Here is an 18600-nt window from a genome sequence, read left to right as displayed (position 1 = left end):
GACTACAAAGTGTAGCAATCTATAGTTGGGGTTTTTTCCCTTGTCAAGGAGGCAAAGAGACTAACTAGTTGCCCTAGATGTTTTGAATACACTTGATACTTGGCTGTGTGTGAATGTTGTGAAGAAACACAGCGCTGTGTGTTTGTAGCTACAGAGAGTTCAGGATCGTCCTCACACTGTCTCTCAGGCAGCGGCTCAAGCGGTTCGGACAGTGGCTGTGTGTCCAGTCACCTCCCCGAGCCTCCATGTGAGGAGCCCAGCTTTCCCTGTGACAGCACCAGCTTGTCCTCCATCGCCTCTCCCTCCAACCAAAAACCACGTTTCAACAGCCAGTACATTTCAGCGGTCAGTATTGGTGTGTGTGGGGGTGTGTGCACATCTGATGAGTACACCTCGACTTTGGCATACAATCCAACGTTTCCAAATCCAACAGGAAACAATGTGAATTACTTGTAGGCCCGTTTTCTGTCATACTGTCAGCTAAGCCCACATGTCTTGTAATGTTTTTTTTTATTTTTATAAGCAGTCTCTTACTCTCTTCCTTTGAAATAGTCCACTAAATACAAAGAAGAAGAATTTATAGTAGTACTTGGATTAGGAAATCAGAAGGAAAACACTTTGGAGATTAGAGGGTGAAGGGAGGACTGCTTGCGATTGTGGTGCTATGGAAGAAGACGTCTGCCAGAAGGAGCTCTCCCCTGTTTAATTCTCCAAACTCTACCCAACCCTTCACACCAGGCCTCTGCCCATCCCTCACTGCACCCCTTCCTCCTTTGTCTCCATCCTTCAGTATAAAGACCAGCCTCCTGCATCTACAGGGACTACCCAGCACTCTGTAGATGCGACAAAATTAAACATCCATATACAACAGAAATAAGACCATTTGAATATGAAATTCTCCCTAGAACACTCCCCCCATGCCCGAGTTAATTCTTCACGGTGTAATCAGATGGTTCAGGTTTCATTGAAAAGAAAAGTGTAACCCTGTCCAGACAGTCTATGTTAACTGGACAGTGTTTTTGCATGTATGTAGATTATAAGAAAATAATTCTGTCTTCAGCAGTTTACACTGCCCTGCCTGGACAGTGTGCTATTGAGATATTTACTTATGTTTTCAGTTAATACCATTCACCTAATGAATCCTAACCTGTGCTATAATATTAGGCCTAATACACTTTGGTTTGCAATAGGACTTTCCATCTCCAACCCTCTTGTCTAGGGCTGATATTTTTCATCCTAAAGACTCACATGACCCTATTAAACTTTATTGAATCCTCTTGCCACAGTGTGACAGGAGCTGTTCAACCCTCGCTGATAACACTGCAGTAATAACCGCTTCCTGTCTCCTCCCCACCTACAGAAAGCTGCTCAGGTTATAGGCCCCTCCACTGTAGTGTGAACAGGTGCTGTAACCACTGCTGCTGTAGGTGCCACCAGACCACACACACACACAACCATGATCCCATCATCAGCTAACGACATATGAAACACTGCATGCTGAACTCAGACACGTCACGTTTGTTCTGATTAAGGGTGCTGTACGCTGGGTCTCTCATTCCTCCACGTCTTGTTTCACAGGTCTAACGTGCAGCTGGAGAAGACAATGTTACCACACAGACGAGGAATCAAGCCAGTATTTATCACTCCTCTCCCACTCTTACGACTCATCCTGTGGACTTCTGAAAAAGCTTGAAAATAGCACTGTTTAACACACACAAAAAAACACTTGTGAGCTTTCATGGCTTATATAGTTTGTTTGTTTGTTTTTTAAAGAAAGTTGATTTAAATATCGCTCTATTTATCTTCTTTTCAAAAGTTCTGGTACAGTAGTTTTCTGTACTTTGATAAATGATTGTAAATAATTGTTTTAGTTTACAGTAGTTATGACCTGTTTGTTTTTCCTCATTTTTCTATTGACCACTTCTGCTGTAAACTGCCTATGAGCAGACTCTGAACCACCTTAGTACCAGCAACTGTAGCTGAAATTGTGCCTACGCATGGAAAAATGTTCCTCGAAGCCTTCTAAAGCAGTAGATTCCATTTCTCTGACACCAGCACTGTTAGGCAGACTGTAGTATTCAATCTTTTATTCATATTCTATGCTGACCTGTGGCCAGTACATTCCGTTGGGATGCTACTCTGTGCTCATGCAGTTCCTCGCGCTTGTGACTTTTAATTATCAGCACTGTTCCTGGGTCAGTGTTCCTGTGGGACACAGTCCGGCAACCACTGGCCACTGCTTGAAAAGGTAGTAGTGGGAACAGTTGGTTTCAGTCTGCAGTCTTGTTTGCATTTTAGATACAACAGCAAAATGGACATAAAAATGTATATTTCCTGTAAATATTTGCACCACTGGTGCTGTGGTCCTAGCACACAGGAGGGTAAGGACTGGGATAACTGAACATGGATACACATTAGTCAGCCCAATAGTGAATCACAGAAGTGCCATTCTTATCAGCCACTATGAAAACATTGAGAGTTCAAACAGAAGCAGGACCTGTGTTTATACTTACCGCCAAAGTGTGAATGAGTATTTAAGTTTCATATTTCCTAACAAGTTCATATGTATTTAATAAAATTTGATTGCTTTGTATCCATAATAGTGTGTTTCAATTCAGATTGATTTTGGTTTCTTTGCAGGAACACTCAGATCTTAAAGGGCCATTATGCTGTAGTTCAAAACTGGATTTTCAAACAGTGTTAATCCAGTATTAAATCCCATTATACTAGCATCTCTTGCCTCTGTTGTAGTGCCAAACTGCCCTGGCTGAAATTAGAAGGTACGCATCCCTGCTGTGTCCGACTGCTGATGAAGAAGAAACACCGTGTCTGGAGGGATGTCTTCCTCAGTAAATCACACACACACTCAGCATAGCACTTTATCAATGGCAGAGTGAATTTCACCCCCCAAAATGAACAAAATCATGTATGATCATGTAAATATAACTATATTTCTACATAAATACTTGCACATCATTAAGTGTTATGTACTGAAATCTTAGACCTGTAATATATGTTCTCTATCCCAACAAAAGTAACCTTGGTGGTTAAAAGGTGCCACTGAGCTGTCTCATGGATGGCAGCACCCTGAGAAACAGTCCAACAGTCTGACCAACCTGCACAAAAGGCCACACAGGCGCTCCAATGTGGTGTGTGTGCAGTTACCCTCAGCCAGGGTGTTAACCATCTTTGCTCATCCAGCTCTCCACATGGTTTGATGTGCAACACTATCAGCAGTCCCTGCACAAAGACTTCCACTGCAGTGTGGCCTGTCTGTAGAGAGCAATGTCCTCTGGCAGGATCACAGTGATGATGTATTAAAGTGAGCTAAAGGGAGTCTTTTGCCATCAAGAGTGATACGATCCAGTAATGATTGTACTTTAGAATGGCGTTCCATGGCCCAGTGTTTCATACCCATCAGTGTCTGTTCACTTGTACCAGGTGTGAAGTATTTGTGTTGGTGTCTGGGAGATGTGTTGGGAGACCCTGGAATACTGCTCTTTTATTCATATGTAGGGCCCTACTAAATTCACAGGAAAATTGGCTTTATTTCAATTTCTCAAAACACCCATTTCACAACTCTTAAAAGAAAAGTGCTATATTTCATGGCAGTTATCAATGCTTAAATGTGACATGATAGTAGCTCAGATGATTAAAGAAACCTGCCTACCTAGACAGACAGCTATTCTAGCTAGTTTCACACTTAAATGTCACTGAATTATTGCTTGTCGAGGGTGACCGCATGTAACATCTCCACCCACCATCAGTGGCGCTCTGATGTAGACATGTGGCTTTCTGTTGTTGTTATTGCTGCTTTAGCCTTTCACATCTTAAGTGTTTAGTTTTAAGATTGTGTGTTAAGATCATATTCTGTGTAGCTATGGAAACAGTTACTGGGACCGCCTCCTCAAGCATGTTAACCAATTAATGTTGGGCTCTTGAATGCGGTATTAATCCAAAATGTCAAATCATATATTGGGACATTTTTCTGAAACACCAGCTAGGGTATAACCTGTTAAATTTAATAATCATAACCCTCAAGAATATCGGTTCATAAATTAGCCTGAACACATTCTGTTAAAACTGCTCTATGAAGGTGTCTGAACCTCTGACGAAACATCGGTGATGCTCCGAGCGCAGATGTTTCTCAGCACGCCGGAGTTGAGGATGGCGTCCGTGAGGAAGGCATGACATTGGCAAGCATACACCATCTCTTCATAAGTCAGGCTGGTGTATGCAAATGCCAAGTCTGGAGAGATTAGTACACTTAGTACACTGGAGCACCAGGAGCACTAGAGGAAACATCACCAACCTTCCAGAACTCCAGGAGGCTCTTCCTTCCTCCATCTCTGCTGGAGAAAAGGCAGAGACCTCAAATCAAACAGGAATGAAAGCCAGAGTGAACTCTGATTGGTCGACTGGCTTGTGCATGGCATCCGCGTGACTCCTGCAGTTTGAGTTTCCTCTCTCACCAGGAAAGCCTCAGCACTCTTAATGACACAACGAACGCAAACTCTGAAATCATGAAGCAAGACATAAGGGTTAAAAAAGGAACTCCATCACCCTCTTGTTTTCAGCACAGTTCCACAGAAGAGGACTAACCCCCGACCCACCCAAAAAAATAAATCAACAATCACTGAAAGTAGAGGATTCATAGGACAATCACCGTTAAGCAATTCTGATCAGCATGGAAGTCAGAATCTGACCTTTCGTCTCAGCAGGTTGGACTATTGGAGGCTGTTCAGCTGTTGGAAGAGTATGAAAACAGTTCTATATGATTCAGCTGTATTTTACCATTTTAATAGCAATACTTTACATTCCTTATCTGAGATTTGCCTTAGTATTTTTACATAGTTATCATCAGCATATTGTTATCATGTGTTACAATTTGACAAATATGTAAATAAAACTTTCTGCTGCACTTCAGGTCAGTCTGGGTTCTCTTGAAGTAAACCGAAACCCTCCAACATGCACCCAGACAGCAGAGTGGACTAGGAACTGGAAATGAACCTGTATAGATAACGCTGTGGGTGAAGTAGCCACCTCTCCCCAGCACGGCAGGGTGTTCCACCCTCAAAACGCAACCTCCAACAGAGACCACGCTGCTCGCGGCAGGAAACATGCTGCCTTTCACGGACTCCGTGTCTATCCCTCTGACCTGCACCGGATCGATCTCACACACACAGACACAATTTACAGTCATCGGAAATCAGAAGATTTAAAAATCTCACCTGAGAGAGTTCTAGCGTAAGGCTTGCGACTGTGTGCTCTCATGAGTCTTTGAGTTGGTGTTGCTGTCCCTTGTGTCTGCTCAGTGCTGTTGTAATGTCTGCCCTGGTTTCCTTCGCAGCCTGGCTTTGATAACGTTTCTCCAAGTCCCTGAGCTATGCTGGCAGAGCCTGTCTGCTCACCGTGCACACGCATGCGATCAGGCTCGTCTCTGGGCGGGTGTTCCCTCAGGGCTCTTTGCTGTCGCCCGTGCGTGCCAATGCCTCTAGCAGATGCTCTGCTCTGACAGCACCCACTCGATTTCCAGCCCTGAGCCGCCCACACACGCCTTGACAAGCAGAGCCAGCAAGTCTCATTGGTCTGACATAGGAATGCTCTCCCACAGTGAATGCAGCAGAGGACGTCCCGCGCTCGTCCAGCACCATCTGCACCCTGGGTGAGAGGACCTTACCAACCCCAGGGCTCCCAGAAGCCTGGCCCGCTCACCACTCCACCCTCTGGTGGCATTAGAGCGGGAGCTGGTAGTTTCTGTCAGTTGAGAGGAGCCTGGGCTTTCTCTCTGAAATATGGGACGACGATGTTCATGGTTGAGGTAGTTGTGAATGTATTAGGAGTTTCTTCTCATTCTAAGCATTTTCATGAAGCAGTCAACTATCCATTGTGTTTTAACCACTGTTATTTACATCTCTCAAATATACCCCCCCCCATTTCTTTTTAACAGACAGCAACATTCAACCCCTAAAAAAAAATAATAATAATAAAAAAAAAATTCAACTCCAACTCCTCTGAAAATCACCAAGTCAGCCGACCACAACCCCTGTCAAGATCACTTTGACCAGCTGTGTAGACATTACTAATTATGGATCTGGAGTTATGGACCACTGCTTTAATACCCAAGTCATCAGATCCTTCATCACAATTTCCCTTTTACCTGAATGAAGCTTGCTGGGGCCCCTGAATATGATCCCCCAACCAGAATATCCCATAAGACCCTGGGGGAGAGGGGGAGGGGCTGGCTATTCAACCACAACTTTAAATTAAATTCATCAAGCACATTGCTGCAATAATCACAGAAAAGCTGAGTAAATACATGACAAGTTGATTCTGAAAGTCTTCCAGCTATATCACATAACGCTGTCTTAGGTCCGACTGTCTTAGTCCCAGCTCTAACGCTGATGAATATTCAGTCGAAATGGACCCACACTGGATACTGTTTGTTTGACACACACTGCCCAAATATTCAAGTACAAACCTCGTCATCTGAGCTGGTGTCTGGGAAGCGATCTTTGTCCTTCGTGAACTGGGAGGGGGAGAAAGAGTTAGTCCTAAACCTTACACCATGTCCTGGCAGAACACACGATCACCAACCAGACCAATGAACTCCCAAGTTCAGGAGTGTTTACCGATTATGGCAAAACCATCAAGTTCTGACTAGAAATGAGCACTCTATTAGACACAGAACTGCTGCTACTAAGCAGGGTTAAAATGTGGGGGGTTGTTACGTTTTTATTAAAAATTAACTACCCTCCTCACTAAAGTATTCTAGCTCTGTCACCTGCAGTCAGAGCAGTCCAGCAGAGCACAAGACAGAGCAGGAACCTGGAAAGCTTCGATCTGACAAAGCAAAGGCCATTCCCTATAAACACATAGCAGACGTAGAGGCCACTTTAACTGGAGGGACCAGAAGTCCCTGCAATATCTATAAAGTTGATATAAAGCATAAACTGGGAGCAGACTAATCTGGAGAGGTACATGAAACACTGGCAATTTCACAAACCCAGATTATGTCATGGGTGAGGGTTAACCGCAGCGCCCCAGTGAACACCTGCATCTTCAGTCACAGACTACACAGACGTTTGGTGTCTGTCCAGAAAGCTTTGCAAAGCGTGGCACCTGTAGCCAGCGGGCAGGGCGTTGTACCTGAAGCCAGCGGACATCAGGAGGTGGCCACATCTCAGGAAGTTGAGAACGTGCCGGAACATCTGTCCTTCTCCCTTCAACAGCAGACTCTCCCCAAACATAATCCAGCTAGTCTTCAGAGTTGCAGAGAAACTCTGGGTGCTGAGGGACAAGATTTTACATTTGTTCTACTGTGGAGAGCTGCAGTGCTGAGACCACACGGGTTTAACAGTGTGTACAGAGAGATGGGAGTCATAAATGCTGTATGCACCCCTTTGTAACCGGGTTGATCTTGGCTTGCCGTGTCTGGGGGAGACAGATTTATTTTAGCTGATTAAAAATGTGGTTAGTCTGTGGGGCCCAGATCCTTCTCACATACCTTTATAAGGGTTTTGAAGTAAGTAGCATACCAGTGAGTTCCAGCATAAACTTTAATAACTTTATAAAGGGTGAATGTTGTCACAGAAGCAGAGCAAGACCTGGCACATACTGAGCAAAAGAAAAGGAAAGACGGAGAGAAAAGGAAAAACACGTTCACAAAGTCTAGTTAAGATTCCTTTTGTATGTGAAACGTGTGCATGTATGTGTGTCTGTGTGTGTGTGTGTGTGAGAGATTTGCTGGTTTCTCTCCTATGGAAGAGTTCTTTCAAGGCCTCTCTCACAGCCAGGTAAGTCCCGTCTCATTTGTGCAGGTGAGTACACAGGCTAGGTAACTCTTCTCTAGACCTTGTCAGAGGCAGACACGACGTTCCCAACCAGCTCCTGTGTCAACAGCATCCCGACATTTCTGACATCTCAAGTTCCCACTGACTCCCCCTTACTATGTCTCAGACTCCAAACACCAGGGAACTGGCCAGACTCACTCCATGCTGGAAGAGCACTCCAGTGCCTGTGATGTAGAATCTGTTTCCCTCCAGACTGCTGCTCACATGCAGCTGGCCCAGAGAGGAGTCTGGGTAATTCACCAACAGACCCAGGCTCACAATGTACGTGGGCTCCGATGCATGGCTCGCGTGGCCTTCCTGGTGTAAATGCCCCCAACTGCACCCCTCGGCCCAGTCTGAAGGAAAGTGAAGAATCACAAAAATATGGTTATTATATCTGGTTTTAACGCACGAATAGACTGATTTTGTTTGAGGAGTGATGTTAGTACAGGTAGATAAATAAGTGTTTTCTGGTTTTGGGATGTTAGAATTGTCTTTGTTGTTCTGCTCCTTATTTCTCTCCTCATGCAGAGCCTATACAAACTCTGTCACGCCCGTCATTCGTTGCGCAGCACCTCGCGATCGCTGAACCACTTCGGCAGCAGGACCACGTCTGACTGCAGGAAACTGGTTTTTACAAACGAAAACAAGCGTGGGTCCTTTTTACATCAGCTTGTAACAGCTACCACAACACCCCCGTTTACTTAAATTCCCAAGCTGCATTGTGCTTTTCATTCAAAAACTGTCCATCTGTCGGACGCCTTTCAGGACACTGATACTCGGGAAGGAAGTGGTCTGGACAACATCAACCGCTGCCCAAAATGACTAATTATATGCTGATACAATTTATAATTCCAATAAAAAATAGTAATATGTTTGTGAAATGAACCTACATGACACACATGGCTTGTCTTTATTGCCCCAAGTTTATTTTTTGTAGTTCAGACAATCCTGTATGGTACTGTTGTGCAGTGTATGAAGATAGACTGAGAGCAGACACTTGCCTGGAAATCAAAAATGACGGCTACCGCACTGTATAATGGCCACCTGGTCACACAGCCACAGCAGGTTGTCATGAGCAAGCAGACCTGAGTGCATACGCACCTGCTCGAGAGGGACAACACAGTAGAGAACCTTCTCCCCACATTCCACCAGAAGTGTCCACCAGACCCAGTGGCACAGTGTCATGCACTGACACACACCGTTCAGAAAACACACACTGCGTGGTTAGGAATGATTCAACCTCAAAATAAATTGGCATTATTACAACAGAACATTTTAGAACCAATTGACATTTGTCATGGACATTTTTGGTAGGCATGTTCTAAAGGCATATTTAACAAACTCACATTTACATCTTTAAATAACTACCCCGACTCAACTGAACTCCCAACAGACCACACGGATTCACATAGCATCCCCAGATCGTAGGAGTGAAACGTGCATTATGATGTCCTGTCACAAGATGGCACCATTGGACAATCGTAACCACCTTACTCACGGGAATACACGGGGCTGGCCAACGTCTCTGGTTTGGTATGCTATATATCAAATATATAGTATATCCGGGTTTTCCAGTAATTTAAGGTCGCTCTTTCGGTTACCTGAAGATCCATAGGACGTGCACGCAAGTTAATGTTTGCCTGATTGGAGATTTTCTAATGCTTTTTTTTTTTTTATCATAGGGATCAGCGTTACATACCTTTGTCCTGATGGTATGAATGAAGCTGATTCTGTAACATACTATTCGTGTTTATCGAAGTGAATTGTGTTTGATCACACTGAAGGCCTTAGTACCCCAATTCCCACAGAAGAACGTACCTGTTGCAAGTTAATATCAAATTGTGAAGCAGACGATGGAGGTAACCTAACTTCCCAGTGTTTATATGGTTAACATGTCTAAACGTGCAGCCATGTCGATCACTGAACAGCCTTGATTTCCTTCAGTTGCTCCCTTCAGCTGTAGATTCTCAGAAGCAATAAGGTTTGCTCAGAGGAATTGAAAACGGATATTAAAGGCTCGACTGTCAACTCCTGAGCCGTGTTAGCTGAGGTGACCGGTGTTTATGATTTACTAAACCATCTCTAATATTACCTCGCTAAGAGCATTCGTGTTAGCTAGGCTAGGTTAGCGTTAGCCTAACCTAGCAAATGTGTAGCTGTGAGAAACTGGCTAGAGAATTATGTTATTGCGATACTGACAATAGAATAACTTTAAATGATCTAATCAGAAATCCTCGCCAGTTGTTTAAAAACACTCAGCAAGCCTACTTCAGCAAAAACGTGGGTTACCTCAGCAAACCTAACTGAGCGGCCCCGCGAGAGACCTCAGATTCGGCGGGTTTTTTGGTTTTTTTTTGAGCGGGTGCAATTTACAGAGACGTCACGTGCAGGTTCTTCGCAAGCTGTTAACTGGAGGAGGACAATAAAAATAAAGAGAACGAACGACAGACCGACCGGTAGAGAGAAGTCTGTGTGATGATAAAATAATGCCATTACTAAGATGTCATTATACAAGTAGAATCGTCTATAGATAAGTAAAGACGATGGTAGCTGTAATGTCAACTACTACTACCGCCTGGGGCGTGCTGCTCTCTGGCATTAAATTATTAATTTTGATTCATAAAGTATCTTATCCATGGTGGATATTATTTATCATTTAAAATCTTAATATATATATAACACACACACACACACACACACACACACACACACACACAGAGCTCTGGAAAAAAATATGACCACTACAAAATTATCAGTTTCTCTAGTTTTAAAATTGATGGGTATGTGTTTGACCAGGCTGAGCGGTTTTGTTTTATGCTATAAACTACTGGCAACATTTCTTCCAAATTCCAGATAACAAAATTGTATTTTAGAGCATGTTTTTTTTTTAATGAAAATGACTAATGGTCAAAATAACAAAACAGTTACAGAAATTTCAGACCACAAATAATGCAAAGAAAACAAGCGCATATTCAGTTATAAAAACACAGTGCTAATATTTCAACTTAGGATGAATCAAGAAATCAATATTTGGTGGAATAAGCCTGATTTTTAATCACAGCTTTCATGCCTTCATAAAGATAAATCTGCCCGATTCCAGCCTTGCTGAAACACCCCCAGGTCATCACCGATCCCGCACCAAATTTCACAATGGGTGTGAGACACTCTGGCTTGTAGGCCTCTCTAGGTCTCCATTTAACCATTACACCACCTGGTGTTGGACAACGCTGAAAAATGCAGAGAAGATGGCCTTACTCCAGTCCTCTACAGTCCAATCCTTACGGTCTTTCGCAAACTTCAATCTGGCTCTTCTTTGGTTCTCATTGATGAAGGGCTTTTTTCTATCTTTGCATGACTTCAGCCCTGCCTCCAGAAGCCTGTTTGTCCACCACTACTATGACTGGTTGGTTTATATTTATACTATGTCTTTATATACATATACATATACATATTTACATATTTATACTATGTTTCTGTACACTATGCCAGCCGCACGGTTATGGTGTTCCATGTGCACCCTGCCTGCAAGCATCTTGCATCCCGCTGTTATGTGCTGGATTGTCTCAGTGGAATCTTTGCACAACCTGCATCTGGGGTCCTGCCTGTTGTGGTAGATCCAGCCTCTACTGGTCTCATGTCCAGAGCTTGTTCCTGTGCTGCTGTAATTAGTGCCTCTGTGGTGCCTTTCATCCAGCGTTTTGCTGCCATTGTATAGATACATGGAGAGTGGGGATATGTAATGGTATATATAACATGGGGGGCACTGTTTTTTTTTGGTTTTTTTTTGCAGCTCGGCTCTGAAGATCGTAGATACACCTCTGCATGCCTCTGAGTTTTATTTGATATGAGATGTGTGCAGTGTGAACAGATAAGGAGATGGTGATGTTCACTACCTGATCTGACACACAGACCTGCAGATGTGCAAACTGAAGTCTAGATGTACAGGTCATCAGTGATCCAGATAATAATAGTGGTGTCCACATGTCCCTTTGTCTTCTCACCAATTGGAGGGGGCTGAATGGTCATAAAAGCACTGGAGAAGGTCAAAGAACCCAGTTCTAGCTTTGTCCAGGTGGGAATGGGCCTTTTACAGTGAGTAAATGACGGCCTCATCAGCACTAGTGTAGTGATTTGCTTTACCAGATGGCACGTCCTTTGTGGCGGTGTTCTGCAAATTGGTCTCCGATTTCTCTTCGCAGGCAGGAATTTCCGTTCTCCCATATTCTTACTTTCAGTGGTCTATAGCGTTCTCATTTTATCCTTATTTCCTGCTCTGAAGACACTCGTTCTACTAAATAATTCAACTTTTTATTTACCATAAACATTAGGTTTTTTCCTTACCATTGCAAAAACAATGCTATAAAATGTTTACTAGACTCAAAATCTTTTCTTTCTAGCATAGAAAAATGCCACTTTGTGCAGTGCCCCTCAGCATTGTACTGACAACACTACCACATAGTAGCTTAAAGTTTAATTTTGATTTTGATTGATTTGATTTTGATTAGGTTCCCCAGTATTGTTTTTTTGTTTTCCACGTTGGTTTATATGTTGGACAGTTAACAGCTCATTTGAACTGGCTGCCTCTCTGGTTTCGTCATGTCATTTATTTAGAGAAGTAACACGTGGAAAGCTAGATTCTGTATAAAGCACACTACAAAACTCAACAGGTTTTCTAGCTGCTGTCATTCCTTTGGCAGCCAGACATAGATATGACCAGCTTTTCTCCCAACAGTGACGACAGAGACACAGTGGAAGAATGGTCCACTGTGGGGGGTGTTGTGGCCTGCATCATCCTGGCCGTGTGCTTCGCGGTGGGCACCCCGGGAAACCTGCTGGTGGTGTGGACCATCCTGAGGCACGTGAAGCAGCGCTCCCACACCGTGCTGCTCATCCTCCACCTGGCTGTCGCCGACCTGCTCGCGCTGGCCACGCTGCCCCTGTGGATCTACTCGCTGGCCCGCTCGTGGGTGTTCGGCGAGGTTACCTGCAAAGCCGTGGTGTACCTCGTCCATGTCTGCATGTACGCCAGCATCTTCCTCATCACCGTCATGAGCGTGGAGCGCTTCCTGGCCGTCAGGTACCCGCTGAAGATGCTGCGCTGGAAGGCAGAAAAGGTTATGGCCTTTACACTGCCTGGCGCCTGGGGACTGGCGTTCCTGCTGGGGATCCCCCCCCACTGTAACTCAGCGGTTGGGCGACAGGGCTGATGGCACGCAGCACTGTCTCTTCTCAGAGTACGATTCTGTGAATCTGGAGATCATTTGCAAGTGTCTGGAGACGCTGACTGGCTTCCTCGTCCCGTTCCTCATACTAGCTGTCTGCTACTGCCGGATCGCCACTCAGCTCCGCCAGATGCAGAGGACCAAACCGAAATCCACGTTTCTCATCACTGCCGTGGTGGTGGCCTTCACCCTCTGCTGGCTGCCCCACCATGTTCTGAACATTGTCATGGTAGTGCAGGACGTGGCTGCCTGCCAAGAAGAGCCGACGGACTTCCTGGAAATATTGGTGTTGGTCTCCGGGGCGCTGGCATTCATTAGCAGCTCCATGAACCCCATTTTGTATGCCTTCACCGCCAGAAACCTCCAGGGAGGTCTGAGGAAGTCTGGGATGGTCAAGCTCTTTCAGGAAATTGCATCACAGACAGTCCGAGTAAGAGGGAGCGAGTGCCCGATTCCAGACAGCTCAGAATCTGGCACACACAAAGGAACGGTTCGTGTAGAGGTCTGAGGTTTACTGTCTAACTCAAACTGGGCTGAGCTGAGGTAAGCTGAGCAAAATTCACCTCAGTTCACCAGCACCACAAATCTAGAACTGTTATGCCAAACGTACCAGTGTGAGTATGATGATGGGAACTAGATGGACAATGTGTTAATAAATTATCTTTTAATTTCAAGTTTTAGAATGGTCTTAAAATAGAGAATATGGTAATGTAATTGCATTTTTAAAAATTGCTTCTAATATTTTACCTTTGGCAGAATTAATTTAATCTTATTAAAAAGAATTTTATGAAAGATGCATTTCATACTTTTCTAAAAATCTTATCTTGAATTATCAGTCTGCGTTCCATTTTTAAGTTCAGATGAACCGTCACAATCCAACAGTAAATTTAGTTCTATGTTCCCTAGAATTATCCATAAAAAACGTGAAGTATTAATCTGAAAGTGTTCAGACCAGACACATGGTGTTAAATGTCTTACATTTTCACCCTTCTGAGACACATGACATGAAAATGTCCTCTTCCTGTTTAGAGTTTTCTAGATGTGAACTAAAAGAGTTTATCATAGTTTTCCTGACTGATACAGATTTATCTGAATAATTTGAGAAAAACTGTAGAAATGTAACTGCAGAAATTATGCTATATGATTCTGCAGGTGGTTTGATGATTCAAATGACAATTTTCTACATATGTAAATATGTTTGCAATAAAAAGTGCTAAAGCTTGGCTGAAATCTTTTCCAAAAGCTTTTAATTTCTCTCTTTCTCTCTCTCTCTCTCACACACACTCACACTCACACTCTAACTCTGTTTTTTTCTTGGAAAAAGTGCTTCTTTCTAAAGGGGAAGTGTTACTTAGTCTCTCCAAATTTGCTGTTCTCCACTGAGACGTGTTGGTGCATTGCGCACAGTGGAGTGTTCACAGAAGGCATGAATGGTACGAGCACTGCTCAGGAGGCTGGTGGGGCGCCAGATGCCAGGGGCGAGGTAGGTGAGGCGGGCCTGGCTGGGGCCTGCGTCATCCTGGCCGTGTGCTTCGTCGTGGGCACCCCGGGAAACCTGCTGGTGGTGTGGACCATCCTGAGGCACGTGAAGCAGCGCTCCCACACCGTGCTGCTCATCCTCCACCTGGCTGTCGCCGACCTGCTCGCGCTGGCCACGCTGCCCCTGTGGATCTACTCGCTGGCCCGCTCGTGGGTGTTCGGCGAGGTTACCTGCAAAGCCGTGGTGTACCTCGTCCATGTCTGCATGTACGCCAGCATCTTCCTCATCACCGTCATGAGCGTGGAGCGCTTCCTGGCCGTCAGGTACCCGTTCGTCTCGGCCAGCTGGAAGAGAAAGCGTGCACTAAGCAAAATGCTGCTAGCCTTGTGGGTGGCATCCTTCCTCTTCAGCATCCCTCTGCTTGTCACTCTGGACGGGGAGGCGGCTGACGAGCCTTGCCTGTATCGCAGCTACAAGTCCCCCATGCAGGAGGCCGCCATCCTGCTCCTGGAGTCCCTGCTGGGCTTTGTCTTGCCCCTCTTAGTGCTGGTGGTCTGCTATGGCTGCCTGTTCAGCCGCGTCGCCCGCATGGTCCTGTGCTCCAGGCGCAGATCCACGACGCTCATTGCCGCCGTGGTGCTTCTCTTCTCTCTCTGCTGGACGCCGCATCACATCTCCAACGTGCTGTCCCTGGTCCTGCTCACCCTCGAGAAGGACTCCCCGGTGGCTAGCAGCCTCCAGGCCGTTGTTAACGACATGGTCATGGTGGCTGGCGCGCTGGCCTTTGTGAGCAGTGCCGTCAACCCTGTGCTCTATGCATTCGCTGCACGCAACTTCCGCAGCTCGCTACGCGAAACTGGCATCCAGAAGCTGTTCCGACACCTGTCCAGCGGCACAGGGGGCAATGGCACCAAGGAATTGTCGTTTGTGTCCAAGAGGCAAAGCTCTCACACCAACACATCTCAGTGCTGCATACAGGAGTCCAAAACAGATCAATTTGCTAGTGGACATATGCAACAATGCTGACAGCCGTGACTGGCAGTGCATTTGACTGAACTGTATACTTATGATTTTTTAAAACTGGCTGGACACTGATGTGTGCATGTAGTGTAAGTTTACACTGGACTGATTTTTGAGATTTTCGATGGAGAAGTACTGTTCACCAGTGTCCAGGACAGCATGCAGTGCTGGGAACATTGTCTTCAGTGGTTAAAATGTGTTGAGTATCATGAAAGATTAAAACGGTTCAAATCACCATTTTATAGACTAGGCTCATGATGTACTAGTGTGGGTTACCCTTGATCCTATACTTCTTAGTATATGTATATGTTTCTGATACTTTTTCAGTGCAGTAATACCATTTTAAATGAGCAATTCAGTTTTGTTTATTAAGTATAATCTAACATGACCTGTTTATGTAATTGTTTGATCTGCAAAGATGTTTGACCATGAATTTCAACAAAACGTGGTAGGGGACTTAATCCAAAATCCTAAATTGTTTTGTCAACAGTTTAAAAAAATCTTGATAATGTAACAAATTTAAATATAATTTGATTATTTCATCCAGCGATTATTAATGTCTTATTTCTGACCAAACCAAACATAATAAATTTGCATTCAATTTAATGTATACTTGGGTTTTTCTTTTGTTGTTTTGTTTTGTTTTGTTTGTGTGTGTGTGTGTGTCTGTGTGTGTGTGTGTCTGTGTGTGTGTGTGTTGATGATTCACGTTAATCCTTTAAAGCTGGCATGAACAAGTGCCACATCAGCGTTTTCTAAATCTGTGTGATTGCATCACAGCTTTTTTCAGCAGTCTGGTGTTTTGGCATTTCAACATCAGTATAGTTTTCCGTCTGTATTGCAACTCTGAGTGGGAAAAGAGGAACTGCATACTTTTCTGGATAGTGTGTTTATCATTGCCAAGGTTTTTGTTTTGTTTTCAAAGTATGATCAAATTCCCCTGCATGGAACTGCACAGAGCTCATTAGTATACATTTACTTTTTCCTTTTTGCAAGGATGTTTGAACAGTCAGGCTTGTGTGTGTGTGTGTGTGTGTGTGTGTGTGTGTGTGTGTGTGTGTGTGTGTGTGTGTGTGTGTGTGTGTGAGAGAGAGAGAGAGAGATACTTCTCTGATGTATTCTTTGATAGGCTACTGATAGTAACAGTTTCTTTTTTTCATTTTTGGAAGTTGAGTACCTGTATGTGTACGCCTTTTTGTTTTTTTTTACAAAGGTCCAAGGACATTGTTTAGTGAGAGGAAAACAACTGAGCTATCCATGCTGCCATAGCATCAGTAAAACCAGTTTAAAAAGACCCTACCATCTTAGCTGTTTTCCCAGTGTGTGTGTGTGTGTGTGTGTGTGTGTGTGTGTTCACTACTAAACTTACAGTTCCAACTATTCTATGATTCGAATGATATGAACAATGGCTTATTATTGTTATTCGGGTTCAAAATGGAATTAAATAACCAATACTCTTGGGGTTACTGCACAAATAATATCTATTTTAATCTTTTTTAAATCTTGATTTTGAAATTTAAGATGATCTACAAATCTTTGAGTGATAGCAGTGACAGCAAAAGAGCACCTCGTTCTCAAAAGAAAGAAAATGTTTAAATTGAAGACCATTCAAAGCAGAGAGGGGTATTATTAGACATAACGATACATTTGGAAAGGAGTGCAAAAGCACTGAAAAAAACATACAGCTCTCTGTGAATTCAGCGTCCATCCTATAGAGAGGTAGAAAAAACACATCTCCACCCAGCTTAAGTCATGTCCCACTAAGGTTATTCTTCACACAGTAAGAATGCTTATTAGGCAAGAAAGAGCATAATTTCTCTGAAAACATTTTGCAAAACATCACCCAGGAAACAATGTGGACTTCACAATGATTCTCAGTTAGTGAGACTGACGTAAAAGTTATGTAAATCTGGCCTTTAGACTTATCCTATCCCATACCCACAATTTACTTTGCAAAAACAAGAGGAAAAAAAAACTATTCCAAATGTACTGCTCAAATGTACTGTGTGGAATCAGCAAATGATCAAAGGATTTGTAAGTAGAGGAGTATATGTTCAGAAATAATTATATATAGGCCTATTATTTGTTTAGTAGTCCTAACGTTCTATATGTGTGGTTTACTGGGTTTGCTTCCAGGGAAGTCAGCTGTGACCATGAAACTTTTGGGCCCCAAGCCATGTTCTGAAACCTGCAGTTTGTTCATTCCCTAAGAATGAGGAAGTTAGTGAAGAGGTTGAGTATGTGTGATTCAATAGTCACTGCAAAATAACAGTGTTTTTGCAAATCTGTCAGTGGTGTGGGGCAAATTGTAGTAAGGCATTAAAGAACAAGGCAAATCCTGACAAAGTGTCATTCTGGAAGTTGCATTTGCAAAAGAGAGATGGGACAGCGAGAGAGAAAGAGAGAGAAAGAAAGAATGTGAATGTTTACAGAACTGTGCTAGGCACAGTAGAAGAGGATTTCAGTGTAATATTTTCACATTTGTTTTTAAATAAGGTATTGGAAAGTGAGAACATTATAACAATACTGATGTTTTTAAAATCCATAAATCGTAATGAATTATGTAGAGATAATAAGGGGAACTGTTTTTATAAATGATTTCCACATTCGTAAATTATATCGCGCAGTATTTTTGCTAAATAATTATGAGCGCGTTGTACTTTCTTCAGGCTCTAACACTCGAGGTAAGGTGGGGCATTTATTGTAAAGGTGGGCAAACAAGAGAAAATGGTCTCTTATCTGTGGCTGCTTCCTGCGCTCATAACAGACCAATCATATTGGGTTACATAGGTGCTGTGCTACTTTGCCCCGCCCTCACCTTTCGTAATCAGCCAATCGACACTCTCCCCTGGGAGATTGACTCCTGGTTGGGAGGCCGACCGAAATCCAGGTAAGTAAGAAAAAAAGGTGTCGAGCCAAGCCTGCAGGGCTTGTTATGGGGCTGGCGTGAGAGAAACCCGGAGCTTTCCACCCTTCATGACCAGTCAGACCAGTCGCTCTGGATAGAGAACGCTCGAGTGCCGCAGCAGGTAGAGTCTCCGGC

General features: G+C 43.9%; 4 protein-coding genes across 9 annotated transcripts in view; 3 read left to right on the top strand and 1 right to left on the bottom strand.

The window, feature by feature from the left end:
• plekhg4 (pleckstrin homology domain containing, family G (with RhoGef domain) member 4) overlaps positions 1 to 2600 on the top strand; it is a 50365-nt gene extending 47765 nt beyond the window's left edge. For 3 of the 6 annotated variants that reach the window (XM_027018652.2, XM_027018656.2, XM_027018650.2), the window contains exons 22-24: positions 149 to 345; positions 1361 to 1423; positions 1579 to 2600. In XM_027018652.2, coding sequence (XP_026874453.2) covers positions 149 to 345; positions 1361 to 1399 — 236 coding nt within the window. In that variant the 3' untranslated portion in view covers positions 1400 to 1423; positions 1579 to 2600. The remainder of the gene's footprint in view (positions 1 to 148; positions 346 to 1360; positions 1424 to 1578) is intronic. The other 3 variants (XM_027018654.2, XM_027018651.2, XM_027018653.2) reach the window with 3 other exon arrangements.
• A 121-nt stretch (positions 2601 to 2721) lies between these two features.
• LOC113582726 overlaps positions 2722 to 18600 on the bottom strand; it is a 15932-nt gene continuing 53 nt past the window's right edge. Inside the window, 20 exon segments of the mRNA XM_035520698.1 lie at positions 2722 to 2899; positions 4093 to 4249; positions 4707 to 4745; positions 5011 to 5173; positions 6482 to 6584; positions 6785 to 6865; positions 7150 to 7266; positions 7268 to 7290; positions 7508 to 7623; positions 7739 to 7890; positions 7969 to 8188; positions 8401 to 8459; positions 8833 to 9023; positions 9535 to 9541; positions 9654 to 9773; positions 12566 to 12685; positions 12839 to 12933; positions 13226 to 13456; positions 14463 to 14881; positions 17241 to 17301. Coding sequence (XP_035376591.1) covers positions 2722 to 2899; positions 4093 to 4249; positions 4707 to 4745; positions 5011 to 5173; positions 6482 to 6584; positions 6785 to 6865; positions 7150 to 7266; positions 7268 to 7290; positions 7508 to 7623; positions 7739 to 7890; positions 7969 to 8188; positions 8401 to 8459; positions 8833 to 9023; positions 9535 to 9541; positions 9654 to 9773; positions 12566 to 12685; positions 12839 to 12933; positions 13226 to 13456; positions 14463 to 14881; positions 17241 to 17301 — 2652 coding nt within the window.
• On the top strand, positions 13516 to 16163 carry si:dkey-148a17.6 (uncharacterized protein LOC108190685 homolog). The gene is given in 3 exon segments (XM_035521122.1): positions 13516 to 13600; positions 14442 to 15523; positions 15525 to 16163. Coding segments are annotated over 2 exon segments (1104 nt in total). The 5' UTR covers positions 13516 to 13600; positions 14442 to 14483; the 3' UTR covers positions 15589 to 16163.
• The window catches only part of esrp2 (epithelial splicing regulatory protein 2), a 17994-nt gene continuing 17919 nt past the window's right edge, over positions 18526 to 18600 (top strand). Inside the window, exon 1 of the mRNA XM_035520927.1 lies at positions 18526 to 18586. The gene's annotated coding sequence lies outside the window, so the exon portion shown is untranslated. The remainder of the gene's footprint in view (positions 18587 to 18600) is intronic.

This window comes from Electrophorus electricus, chromosome 21 (assembly GCF_013358815.1).
Source record: "Electrophorus electricus isolate fEleEle1 chromosome 21, fEleEle1.pri, whole genome shotgun sequence".
Taxonomy (NCBI): Eukaryota; Metazoa; Chordata; class Actinopteri; order Gymnotiformes; family Gymnotidae; genus Electrophorus; species Electrophorus electricus.
Note: the sequence above shows the minus strand (reverse complement) of the source record. Positions and strands in the feature narration are given on the sequence as shown.